The following is a 13,395-nucleotide window of genomic DNA, read 5'->3' as shown; positions in this document are numbered from 1 at the left end:
ACCGCACCGCCGACCCTGAAAGCGGATCCGAGATCCGATCCGATGGCACAGATGCACTTGTATAACCTGTAACGCATGTAACGTGCTGTAGCGTATGTGACGCGCGGGGGGTCTATGCCCTCTACGCTACTGTAATTATCACGTGGCGACGATAATGAGGGATATACCCATGAGATCTGTTTTTTTTTTATTTTTTTTTTTATTATAATCTAATAGTCTGTACTTTATATGTTTGAAATTCGATGAAAGCGAGAAGGGATCAATGCGGTTCCATTCTAATGCGGTCCGGTGCAGCAATAAAAAGCAAACCCGTCGGCGTGGAACCCACGGGGAAGTCGGGGAACGCCGGGCGCAGGGCGAGGTGCCGAGGATCGGATCGGAGTCCCACGTCCCACAGTCCCACGCGCGTTGGTTGCCGCGCGCGCGGACGCGGACGCCCCGCGGACGTTCTGCGTTCGGGTGACGGGTACGAGTTATCGTACGCCGCGCCGACGGCCGTGTCTGTGGCACGCGTGGAATAACCCACGAAATCTCGAATCTTCGTTGGACCTAACTGGGGACACCGAGCGCGTTTGGAAGCGCGATCTCTAGAACCGGGGATAATTCTCGGGCCGCAGTTCGCGCGGACAGCTCCGGTTTGAAGCTGAGATCCGAGGGTTCGACGCACCACGATCGGGAAGTCGTTGTGCACACGCGGACTACGATTTGGCCGTCAAGAGTGACGAGAGGTGAATATCGCGATATTCTCGAGGAAGTTAGAACGTCCTTTAGATGCATTTTACCACGCATTCTAATTTTGTTTGTAACTTTTAGATTCTGTGATTGCTTCGTGAAACGCCGGACTGAGAGTGCAACGCCTTCGTTTACCAACAAATTCAAAAGTTTGTTTACTGACGAAAGGGATACGTGATCGCCTAAAAACGTGCACCATTTTTGTGCAATAGTAATTCTTCGATTAGAAAATCGATAATCTAAGTCAGATATATTAGGGGCCACTCGTCCAAATTTTATAAATCCGAACAAAATAGAAATTACGACGAAGATTTCAAGTGCAATTATAATAATGTCGAAGCTAATTGGCTTGTACGCGTGCTTTTGTTTATTCCGGTTTGCGAGCAGCTCGACTTTGACGGCACCTCCTCTATCGGCTCTGGTGATTGCGTTCGATAGTGTATACGATCTATCGCTGTTAGCTAATACCTTGTCGGATCAAGGGATTGATGCGACAGTGATAATACCAACGTATGCTGCCAACAATCTTTATAATAAATTGATCGACGTTCAAGTGCTGCAACTGGACGTCGATAAGTCGGTGCACGTCAACAAACGTGCATTGGAGACGTGTGAAAATCTCTTCGCGGATGAGGAGATATTGAAGAAAATACGAGAGTTTCAGCCCACGTTCACTATATTTCCGGTATTAAGGTATATTAATCTTAAGATTGTTCCCACAATTTTATTACAATAGATTTAAAAGACCCAGGCCTTATTAATTTAACATTAATGTTTTATACTTTTTATTTTTTCAGACACGATGGCTGCTTGCTCCCATTTGCAAAGCACATCGGATCCATTCCGGTAATCTGGATAATGAATTCGGATGAGGAACTATATGCATTTGAATGCACTAGAGTTGCCCTGCCGGTGCATACTGGCGGATTTTGGTCGAGACTTTCAACAAGTTTCTCAGGGAGGTCCATATTTTCCGCTGCTAAGAACGATTACCTAGTTCCTGCTCTACGATTAACAGCCAAATATCTACCGGACGTTAACATCGATTTGGAGCACCTCTACTCGGATGTTCGACTAGTGCTTTGGGGAGCCGATACAGCGTTACGTTCTGATTTTGCGTCTTTAACAGATCTACTCGTGGAGGTTCGTAAAATGCACGTTAATTCTTTATCTTGGTATTTTTTTTATGTTTCAGCAGTCTACGTCCCAAAACTGTAACTCATCGGTTTGAAATTGCTCTTAGGTTGGCTGTCATCATTGCAGAGGCGCGCATCCCTTACCTGAGAACCTACAAAAATCATTGGTCGAATATAGGACGGGCACCGTCGTTGTTCTTTTAGAAGAGAGTTACGAGACGTTGATTCGAGAACTGGCAAAGAAATTGCCTCAAGGTAGGGAAGGTCAAGCTGTCGTCTGGAAGAGTAAGAGCGATACGATTGCTGCCGCACCGGAAAATCTTTTTATTGACGATGACGTCGACCGACAAGATCTCATAGGTAAATAATTATGTGATAAAAAGTGTGGATATTTTTACAAGAATGAGAATTAAATATAAAATATTTCAATTCATTCAAATCAGATTAGAAAGAATGTACATGATATTTTATGCTGTAATGTAAAGACGTGAACTTAAAAATTTTAAAAGTACGCGGGACCTTTATCACTTTCCCACGGCACAATACATTTCACGGTAAATGAAAACAATGAGCCTAGGCGTTTACTTGCGCACAAGTGAAATACGTGCCTCGCGAATGCGTGCTCTCCAAAGCGCCATTGAATTGAATAATCGCGCGAAAGAGGATAATAGTGCAATAGCGTAAAGGCATTCTCCCTTAATACTGTTGCCTCATTGTTACAGGTTACAGCCGAACCCGAGTGGTGTTGAGTCATTGTACCGATACGGAATTCCTGGAAGCTGCCTTTCACAGGACGCCTCTGATATGTCTGCCGAGGAACGCTCACGAGTCTCGCAACACGGCTCGCGCGATCGAGTTGGGTTTCGCGCGCTCCATCGAGGCCGCGAACGATCACGCCTCGGCCGTGGAGATCGCGCGGATAGTCCACGAGATCCACGAGACGGTGGCTTATCGTGAAAACGCGCGAAAGGTCTCCGTGGCGATACGCGACAGACTGAACCCACCATCTGACAGGCTCATCTATTGGCTGGGCTACGTCGCGAGGACGAAAGACGACACCGAGAAATTTCATAAGCCGAAAAGTCATGCGAGCACACTTACGGAGGATATTCGGTTCTTCGTTGGCCTTTTGTTAGGCGTGATCGTCGGGATTGTCTGTACGGGCAGCGCGGTCGTCGCGCGATATCTCATCGTCTCGGCTAACAAAGTGCAAACAGCGAAGGGACGATACACGCAGTGAGCGTGCTCCATTGAGATTCGACTCGATAGACGCCATGCATGGACATTTCCGTATATGTATATTTATATAAATGCACGTAGAATACAGGTACATACGAATACAAAGGTTTTACGAGCTAGGATTTATCTCATAGTTAGCGAAAAGACGTTTTTGCTATTACTATATTATTATTACGAGAAGACCTTCTCATAATTTGACTGACAAGACTACGAGTCTAATGAAGTGTGATGTATTATCGTGAAGAAAATAAATTACAGTTTGTCAATACTGAATTCTGTATGTCGTTGGCACGAGCGTATTCCCTCGTGTTTACGTTTAACGCTAAGTTCTTACAATATACGGACGAATCGCGATATCTACTATGCGTTGCTTAAGGCCGTATCCTAAACAAATAAGAGAGATAATAGGTATGCAACCTCACGAAATAATGGTTTATGTTCATACAATATTATATACGCGAAATATCTTATTATAGAATTCATCAAATAAGCGTCGTTCACTGACGAATTAGATTTGTGAAGCAATTTTATATTCGCAAGAATTTTTGATAGTATGCTCTAGACGCGTATTTATAGCTGCACAGTACCATTACATACGCATGCATGTGTATGCGTGCATATGTAATAGTACTGTGTATTATATTTGAATAATTCCTTATTCTGCAATAATTTGAGTAAATTATTTCAGCAGATTATTTGAGAAGTTGCAGAGTCCTGTTTATAAAAGACATTGCATAATATTTCATATCTATATATAACTATAAAATAATAAAGCATATATATATATATATATATATATATATATATATATATATATATATACATATATATATATGTATATCTATGTCTTTCAAAATAATAATTACGTGATGCGTTATGCTACTACGATTTCGGCCGAAGAAAAGTGCAAAGTCTCGCGTGTAATTCGTTGTGAGCATAGTGTCCGCTGATTATGGGAATCAGAAAATTCGTAAATGACTAGACTGCCGACTTAACTGGCGACGGCATGCGATAAAGCGGTCATATACACATATCTCTCTCTCTCTCTCTCTCTCTCTCTCTCTCTCTCTCTCTCTCTCTCTCTCTCGTATTATCATCGTATTAAATATATAAAATAGTGAGAGATAAAGTCGCGGATGAGCTAAGAGTATTTCGTGTAAGCTGTGAAAAGATTGCAACGCAAACAGATTCTCCTAAACGAAGCCATGACGAAACGCTCATGTATATACAACGATGATTACGGACGTAGAGTCGAGAAAAAAACGGTGAGACGATATTTACATTCATTGGCAGTATTGTTCCCGATTCGTGCGAGTAAAGAGCGCGGAGATCTCGAGGCGGATTCGTGGACCGCCTCGTAATACGCATCGCTCGTTCTCGCGCCCGTCGCTACGTTGCTCTTTAATTAGATGAAAAAAGAATTCTATGAACTAGAGAGCATCGATATACAATGTGAGACATACACCTACGAGACACCGTGCGGAGGTCTTTACCTCGATATAAATGGGACACTCGTCGCGTAATTGCACGCGTATCATGCGCGAATGTGCGAGAGCAGGGAGCGGGGAGAAAACGACGCGCGTGGTCTATTACCACGTTTTTGCTCTCCTTTGCATACTCCCACTGGCTTCTTTCTCTTTCTTTCTCTCACACTCTTTCGCTCTTTCATTCTCTCTTCCTGTCGCACGCAGAAATAGTAAATTGGCACATCGGGGCGCGATGTCGAGCGTCGCGAGATGCGTAATATATGTCACGAGGAGAAATCTAGATAAAGTTCCGACGAAATCTTCTATCACTCGATTCTCGCTATAAAAAGAATGCGCGTACTAATTATATGAGAGATACATATAGCTATATCGAATAAATAAATATATGTATATAATAGAGTCGGAAAAGAGAGATGAGGGAAACTTGATGCCGTAACCGCGTTCGCATCGTTACCTTGGAACTCGAATCGTCGGGCCGCGCGAGTCCGATGATGCAAAGCGAGCATGCAACGGGCTTGCGTCAGTGTGTCCCTGGAATATAAAGCCTCTCCTCCGCGGTACGTCCGGGTCGAGATAAAGTTAAACGATTAAATGTAAATTTAAAGTAACACATTCGCTTTCGATGCATTAACGTTCGCGCAAGTAGTGTGGCACCTGACAGTCAAACGGTGATGATAAGCCACGCAACAGCAACCTCGCGGACGTATCATTAACGTTAACGTTGTAATAGCAATACCGAGAATCTTGATGCGAAGGTGAAGTAGATGCTCTTAGTAAAAGAGCGTCTTCGATCTAATCGAAAAACCGTTCGTTTTAAAATAAATGCATGTTTCGAATTGTAATATTCATTTATCATTCACGTATAGCTCTTCGCAGCATTTTCTGCGCTTTCTTATGGAAGCAAAGGCTTGAAGCACAAGCGAACGCTCTCGTATTGCATTTTATTATTCTCCACGTGAGAATGAGAAAAACGGTGTTTAGCGACCGTCAGGCGGAAACCGCATCGACGTAACGCGTCGTTGTGTGTAGCCGCTCGCGGCGTTAATTGCGGATATACAACGCGAAGTGGCAACGAATAATAATTAATCCAAAGCGTAAAGAACGACGTGAGCGCCGTTCCTATAGATAGGCCGGACCCCGGAATGCATCTGCCGCCTAGTTGCACACGTGCTCCTCCCGCGTGTGCCGGCACATCTCGCACTTCACGTGACAGCACCAGACAAATCGGCACTTGCATTTCTCGGTGACGTCCCGCACTCGCGTCTGGTAGCCCCGGCCGCAGCACAGCAGCCGGCATCCGTCGAGACCGAGGGACGTCCGGTTGCACACCCTTCCTCGCGTGCCGGGAATACCGAGCCTGCGGAGAAAACGAAAATTATGACGTTGCGCGAAAGCGCGTGATGATGTTGCACAAAATTTAAAAAATAGCGCGACGTCGACGCGATAGAGAATTTCCTTTCAATTCCTCGGGTCATGTTGAATCCTTTGAACGCAACAAAGCTCGTGATGAAATAATATAAAAGAGACACTGGATCTTTTTCACGAGATTTTCCTCAATAATATGCAGTTGTGTATCCTCGAGTATTCTTCAAAAGTACACAGAAAAAGAAGAAGTGCCAAATTTAAAACTTATACTCAAATTAACGCATTTATTGTTTCGCATATACGCGACAATCTATAATCTTCTTATAAGAATTTAAAAACACGTGTTTCTTGCATTTTTTTAACACTGCACACAACTCGTGCAATCATATCTATTCGACGGATAATGCTGGGGGATTATTCAACATGACCAGATCGAGGAGGGGGGTGTTTTTGCGCGGCGCGAATTTAGACCCACGTGAGATTCCTTTCGCAGTAGTCGGGACTATCCTCGAGATAAACCAGATCCGTCTTGTTCGGTCGCTTGAGATCGGGACGCGCCGGTCTGAGCCTGGCCGGTCTTCTACCGCCGCGTTGCGCCAGCCGCACCAGAGCGGCACCCTCGTGCAAAGCCGCCAGGGCGACTCCGGCCACCCGGAACGACGGCAGTCTTCTCCAGCACACGCGCACGCTGCAGGAGCCGGACATACCTGGTGCGACAGAAGAGAGAAGATGGAGAATTTATTCAGCGGGGCGCGCGAGAATGAAGAAGCAACATCTCAATCGCGGGAAACATTTATTATTATATTAATATTTTTTATATATTATAATATTAATATTTTATTTCGTCGCATTTTATAGGTAGCCACGATGTGCGTCGTGTTTGCGCGAGAGGGCATCGAGGGATCTTCTCCTTGTTACTCACCGTGGCACTTGCAAACGCGCTGCATCCTGGAGCGAATGGCGCGTCTACCGGCCTCGCTATCATGTTTCCTCATCAGCTGGCCGGCCAACCCTTTGGGCCCGTACAGAGCACCCTCCTTCACCGGTTCCTCGCCACCCTCGGACCATTCCCGCGAAAACTTCTCCCCGAAGTGTATATCCTGCGGGAGAATCCGCACACGTTTCTGAATACATTTTCCTAAACAACGTTAAAAACTTGACGCTGAGAATTTGCGAGAGATATGCGAGAGGAGAGAAGACTTGCGGCAGATATATCTGGAGTCTTCTAGGGAACTCTTTCGGATTTTCTTTTTTTTTGCATCGCCCGGCTTTCCTTCGTTTTGCGGCGGCGACAACGAGCCGAGAACGACCGTGGAGATTAAGCGAACAGGTCCTAAGCCTGCCCGAGGAGATTTCGCGCGGTCCTTCAAGACCCCCCAGCTTTGAAACTTCCGAAGCATGCAGCTTTACGCGCGATTCATGGTTACGAATGCGCAGTACGCGGTACACACAAGTTTCGCCCTGGATGCTGGTGGAGCTAAACAAACGCATATCATCAGAAACGATACAACTTCGTCGCGTAAAACTCTGAAAATCCTATTTTGCCACATTTTAGCTTTATACCGCGCGAAATAACTTTTACATTGCTTCAGTATTCACGTAGGCTAATGTTGTATTATTATCACCCGTTTTTTTTTATGTGTATTAGCGTTTCGTCCTGACGTTTCGTATATCTAATGATTTCTTTTAACTTATTAATAGTGCCGACTTTGTCTCGCGGTTCCGAATGTTTTCCGATGCACGTCGGCAAACCGAGATTATATCGTGCCCTCTTTGCTTTCGCTGTCAGATGTTGTCTAAACGTAACCCTTCCCCTCGGACATTGCCACTTTCTATCTCTCTCCAGTGGCATCATACACGTCGACTTATCGACGACAGCCTACTGTAATCAAGTCACCGAGGGTCTTCGATAGTATCTTCTCGGTGATAGTGATATAAGTAAATAAGTCCCGTGTATTTCAGTCTCGTGCGTGTCATATAATCGCCGTGATTAGAACTCGAAACAGAAGCACTCGCGTGCTTCGATCTTCCAATGTCACTTCGATTACTGGAAAAAAGGTCGCGGGCATATTTTTACAACAAATTATCTCGTAAGTAGTTACACTTTTCGGTTCTGATATCCACTAAGATATTTTAATTTCCGAATATTCCACTTCAACTATACAACAAAACAGTTATTGCAATTAATAATTATTAAAAAAAAAGCTGCTAACATAATTCGTTACTTTGATCCATCGAGATATTCCGAATATTCTATTTTAATCATAAATATAGTTACTGTGATTAATATGCCAATAATTTTGACGCTCTGATTTCTACTGTCGCGATATTACTTGGTCCGGCTATACGTGAAGGTTCCTCAATTATTGCCGAGCCAGCTTGATAGTATAAAAAACGATAGTAAAACAAAAACTTATTCAGGCCCGGTGGCCTTTAACGGCGAGACCCTCCTGGCTGCTCGGCGAGAGAACGGGCAAACATCATTACCTCCGTGTTCTGGTGTCGCCGGTTATCCGAGGCATTTGTCCACCAAACTCACCCTCGTTAAGATACATCCGACCCTCCCCCGCGATTTTCACGTTTTCTCACGCCCTGGCTCTCGCGACTGAATGAGAACTTTCCTAATGTGACCGTGTTACGCGATATTTTCTTGACAAAATGAATATCACAAGATATTAAAATCGCAGAAAGGAAATGACAAGTAAGAGAGGAAAAAAGAGAGAAGAAATATACAAAATTCTCAGTCCAAAATAATTATTTTTTCTTCAGTGCAAAGTGATCTCTCAATTAGCATGAAGATGTAAAAAGAGTTAATTATCGCTAAGATCATCAAGCCTGATACTCATGTTCTTTACAAGAATCCGTTAATTTATTTATATTTAAAAATGATTATATATATATATATATATATATATATATATATAACGGGATTTTTTTAAATAATATAATAATTAATAATAAGAAAAAAATAATTTAATATATTTCTTTGTTATTATTAATAAATTCTGACTGTAAGATACGTTGCGAGTCAAAGATATTCGAGTCCCAGATACTCTGACAGACGCGTATACTCCTAAACTGTCTGTACGTGTCACGCGTCTAACGTGTGTTGCGCGAACTCTCGTTCCTCTTTGCCCGACTAAGTTACGTGTCCGGATTGCAGGGTAAGAGGGGGCGGGAGGGGTAGGTGGGGGACACAGGGGCCGGTGGGTTGTTGCAACTTAACAAGCTTAGCTCCCTTAATCCCCTTGTAAGCCGGCAATGTCTACAAGGGGTCAGCCGTTCCAATGAAACGCATCCGTTTACCGTTCGAGCTTTGTCTTCGGAGCTGGCATTAAAATTCGCGTCGAAAGACCCGCGCGCCGGTGAAAGACGGCGGGCAGAGAGATATCAGATAATTACCGACGCCACGTGTCCCGCGGGTACCCCTTGCGGCGCGATATTGGATGCGGCGGGAGATACGCAACACGTCGGTTGCGCACACATCCAGCTAAAGATGTTTAATAGACAATATTAATTTAATACCGGATTTTAATACCGAATTATTTGTCCTTTCTCGTAGAAATGTAGATTACTTAAACTATCGATCTTTATCCAATTATTGAAAAAGATTTCAAAGTGTTAATGTGGATAAAGTAAACGCGTAAGATATAATAGACAGTTGGATAAAGATCGATGATACGATACACGCGACGTTTACAAGAGCAATTTATAGATCACGGTGTCGCGCAGGAAGCGATATGGCGAGAGTGACGCGTCAAGCGTAAAGATAAAGAGAGACACGTGCAAAAGGAGATATGCGCGGTAAACGAATCCTCCATGGACACTCACCTCGCTGCATCCTCCCCACTGCCAATTGTTCGGACGTCGCGCTCTCACGCGATTGTCGCAGGAGCAATCGGTGAGCTCGCCTCTGGAGCAGGCTCTCGTGACGCTGTAAGCGACCCCGGCTGCTGATACGGCGTATATGAACGCGGCCTCTCGGCTATCTGCAAAACGCAAGCGGATTTTTTTTTGTCGTCGCTCACAAGCCGACCACTCTGGCCGGGGTACTTGATGTTACGAGAGCGCAATGTGGGCGCGCGAGCAGAGAGCAACTCCGAGAAGCGACACATCCGGCCCGCGCCCGCGCTCGTCCGCGGGTCGAGCCGCGTCAGGCATCGAACCGTGGAGTACTTACTGACTAACATGACGCCGCCGAACACGTTCTCGGGATTTTCCGGGCTGACGGAACAGTTCCATCTCGCTGATCTAAACTGGTGCTGACACTCCTCTATGGCGAGCCTAGCGCCCGCTCTGACTGCCTGCAAGCGTATATAAGACGGTGAAAGCTAAGAATCAAAAGGGACGCCGCTTTTCGGATACTCTCGCGGAGAGCGACGTCTCCCCTCGGTGCTCAAACACACATCAAGCGCGCGTTTCCCGTTTTTTAACATCTCCAACTCTCGATTTGTCGATGACGTGCTTTCGTGCATGCGAGCATGTAAAAAATGACACACGGAAGATCCACTTTTTTTCTTCGATGCAAAATGCTTTTATAAATTGATTTCTCAATCTATAAAGTTCGATACTCGCGTTCTATACGAGAATGCCACGAGAATTTATTTATATTTAAAATTAATTAAGAAATTATTGCCAATTACTAATATATTTATTATAATATTAATAATAAGAAATCAAAATGCATCACATATATATTAATAATATATTTCTTTATTATTATTAATAATAGATTCTGAATGTGAGATGTGTAACGACCGATGTGACAGTGAAAATTGAGAAAATTTTCACGTATTAATTTCCGTTTAACGTCACCTCTATTCCTCATTCGCGATGTACCTACTCAACTTTCTCTTTATCTCGCCGCGAGTATGAGTCACCGTTTAAAAGCACGCCATGGCACCACTGAAAATTATCATCTAATGTCCAGCTGCGATAAAACGAATTCCAACACGCTTGCGCAAAAACACGACGCGACGGCGCGCTTTAATAAACCGCGGCCACCACGTTAGCGGTAACCATATAGTGGATATCGAACGTCGGCGTACATTCCGTGGATCGTTGGAAAGCGATTTAGCTGGCTCTTAATGGGTTTGGTCGCTCGTTAAAAAATTAAACCTCGATACCCGGATTGACATATGAATATTCATGCCCCGGGGCCTCTTTTGTCGGTAACTCACACACTCGGAAAAACGACACCGCGCTGTCGGCGATATTCAAAGAGATATCGTGCCTCGGCGGTTTCCCAGGTTTACCTAGGTACCTAGATAGATTCCTAGACGACCGTCCCCTTTGCCCCCCTCCCTCCCCTCCCCCTCCCCCTCCCCCTCCCCCTCCCGACACGTTTTGTGCATTAAGGAAAGGTAAACGCGATTTTGGGATGGCGTGAACCGCACGACGTCCGGCTCCGTTTTGTTCACGCGGCGGGGCAGCGGCAGCCGAGATCGAACCGCGCGATGCCGATCGGGAAACAAATTTGTTCCGCTTAAAGAGTTCGTGCCTACCTATTGTATCGCAACGGTAAATCTTCGGATGCCCACATAACGTGCGTCCCGTCGCGAGAGCTTTCACGTCCCGCAACGAATGGAAGGATTACAATCAGATTTACAGACGGAACCCAGCAAACACCAAGTAACATACGCAACTTACAATTTCCTACTTAACAATGTGTTATATTACATGACGCGGTAAGTTACATGTTACTTGGGTTACATGTTTGTTGGGAACAGTCCGTTCAATTATATGTAAAGAAACGCCGAGTATACCCTGATTGTCGCTTTTAATTTCCTTCTGCGTACAAGGTCGTTAACTCCGCTTCGCGAAAATGGGCCAACGATGACGAAATGTTAGTCCGAGAATTCGAATCTCTATATATAATGACGACTCCGTAAATCCCCCGAAGATTAAACACAGATTTCAGAAATTGTCGGCCGCGAGCCCTATAATTCCTCCGTGATTCCTCCGATAATGCCCAGAACTATCTAATCACGACACATTAATCCGTTTATTACGCGGAGGCGAAGCAGCTTTCTCGGAAGAACGACTCGACGAAAAAGATTTCGGTCGGCCGAAGGCCAAAGGCCGATGCTCGGCCACGCGGTCGTAGGTCCCGCGAATCGAATTAGCCGCGTGCTTCCCCGGGCATTAATCCGGGGAGAAGAGAGAGAGAGAGAGAGAGAGAGAGAAGGAGAGAAAGAAAAAGAGAGGGACCCGCCGGGGCCCGCTACGAGGTAAATACCTGCAGGACGGGTGGCGAGCGGGAGCATATTGCCTGCTGCTTGGTGGTCAGGTGCGCGTTCTTACAGTTCTTTTCGGCGCTCGCCGGGCCGATCACACCCGCGCCGGCGATCTGCGTCTGCGAGTCGACGCCGCTCCCTTGGATCGGGCCGGATGTCAGCCTCGGCTCCAGCCCCAAGTACCTATAAACCAGAACACGCGCCTTGTAATAACGTAATGACGGTTATATCGGGTGATTAATTTAATTAATTCCACGCCTCATTGCGCGCCGGGTTTAGGCGTGCCGCTAAATAACGGGTCGTCGCGTATCAACGGCGCAATTGAACCACCGTACCCTTGTCTCTTCTTCGATTTACGATTTACGAGGATGCCAATGTGGTATCTCGATCGGGGAAGAACGAAACACGCCGTGTCGGTTTTTAATCACTGGCCGAAGGTTGATTATTATCGATAAAAGAAAGATGAGAAACTCCAACGATCACGTTCGATCTCCGCTGAGGATGCGCATCACTATTTTGTTTCATCGCGATCTCTTAAGGGCCAGCGCACGAAGAAAAGCGTAATGTAACGTACGTAACATAAAGACTAATTGCGTTACTAATTTACGTTCTTCTTCGTGCGTTGCCGTAAGATTGGCTTGCGTGTCGCGTAACGCAAGATTCTCACGTAAGGCGTGAGACGCTACGGCAATGTTCGCGCGCTAGCCCTAACGCGAGCAACCGTCGCCTTTTGATGCCACGAGCCCACCGTCGAATCCAAGGCGAGTCTCGGCGCGGAGAACGTACGCTATCGAGAGAACGCGGTGGCCGACAACTATGGATCATCTTACCATGAAATGCCTCACGACGATACACAGCGGCGGGAACCGCACGAGCTACCGACGCTATACGAGAGAATATACTCTCTCCGCCGTGACGAAACACCTATAATTAGAGCAGGTATTCGGGTGAAAATTATAGAGGGGGAGAGGACGACGGGGGCCCGAGAGAGGGTGAAACGCGGACTAAGGGGAACGGGTGGGGAACGCAGGATATGCGGGGAGGACGAGAGAAGCCGTGTAGCCTCGTCGTGAACGAAGTCAGGAGGAAAGCCAAGCAAGTGAGTTAGGCTGCTCGCTGCCTAAACTCTCTAAAACCGTCGACGATCTTACTCCAATTTGTAACTCGAAAACCCCCGTTGTTTTTATTCCTTACTAATTA

At 45.6% G+C, this 13,395-nt stretch overlaps 2 protein-coding genes across 2 annotated transcripts in view; one reads left to right on the top strand and one right to left on the bottom strand.

Annotated features, from left to right (window-relative positions):
- The first annotated feature begins 49 nt into the window (after positions 1-49).
- On the top strand, positions 50-3,380 carry LOC143894643 (UDP-glucosyltransferase 2). Its single transcript, XM_077401112.1, has 5 exons — positions 50-728; positions 814-1,425; positions 1,530-1,875; positions 1,976-2,228; positions 2,591-3,380. Exons 2-5 carry the CDS (start codon positions 1,064-1,066, stop codon positions 3,106-3,108), a joined length of 1,479 nt encoding a protein of 492 aa, XP_077257238.1. The 5' UTR covers positions 50-728; positions 814-1,063; the 3' UTR covers positions 3,109-3,380.
- Positions 3,150-13,395, bottom strand: part of LOC143894651 (protein Wnt-4) — a 39,452-nt gene continuing 29,206 nt past the window's right edge. Inside the window, exons 2-7 of the mRNA XM_077401124.1 lie at positions 12,198-12,378; positions 10,140-10,263; positions 9,791-9,948; positions 6,882-7,059; positions 6,435-6,666; positions 3,150-5,951 (exon numbers count right to left, since the gene is read on the bottom strand). Of these exons, the coding sequence (XP_077257250.1) occupies positions 5,750-5,951; positions 6,435-6,666; positions 6,882-7,059; positions 9,791-9,948; positions 10,140-10,263; positions 12,198-12,378 (1,075 nt within the window). The 3' untranslated portion in view covers positions 3,150-5,749. The remainder of the gene's footprint in view (positions 5,952-6,434; positions 6,667-6,881; positions 7,060-9,790; positions 9,949-10,139; positions 10,264-12,197; positions 12,379-13,395) is intronic.

Source organism: Temnothorax americanus, unplaced genomic scaffold (genome assembly GCF_048541705.1).
Source record: "Temnothorax americanus isolate GAGA-0224 unplaced genomic scaffold, ASM4854170v1 Scaffold14, whole genome shotgun sequence".
Taxonomy (NCBI): Eukaryota; Metazoa; Arthropoda; class Insecta; order Hymenoptera; family Formicidae; genus Temnothorax; species Temnothorax americanus.
The sequence above is the reverse complement of the archived record's forward strand: the minus strand, read 5'-3'. Positions and strand labels throughout refer to the sequence as shown.

Bases quoted from the DNA above. Each gene is read 5' to 3' on its own strand.
- LOC143894643 (XM_077401112.1), top strand. From the start codon at position 1,064: ATGTCGAAGCTAATTGGCTTGTACGCGTGCTTTTGTTTATTCCGGTTT. The intron at 1,876-1,975 runs GTTCGTAAAATG...AATTGCTCTTAG, and splicing joins TAACAGATCTACTCGTGGAG to GTTGGCTGTCATCATTGCAG. The intron at 2,229-2,590 runs GTAAATAATTAT...TCATTGTTACAG, and splicing joins CGACCGACAAGATCTCATAG to GTTACAGCCGAACCCGAGTG.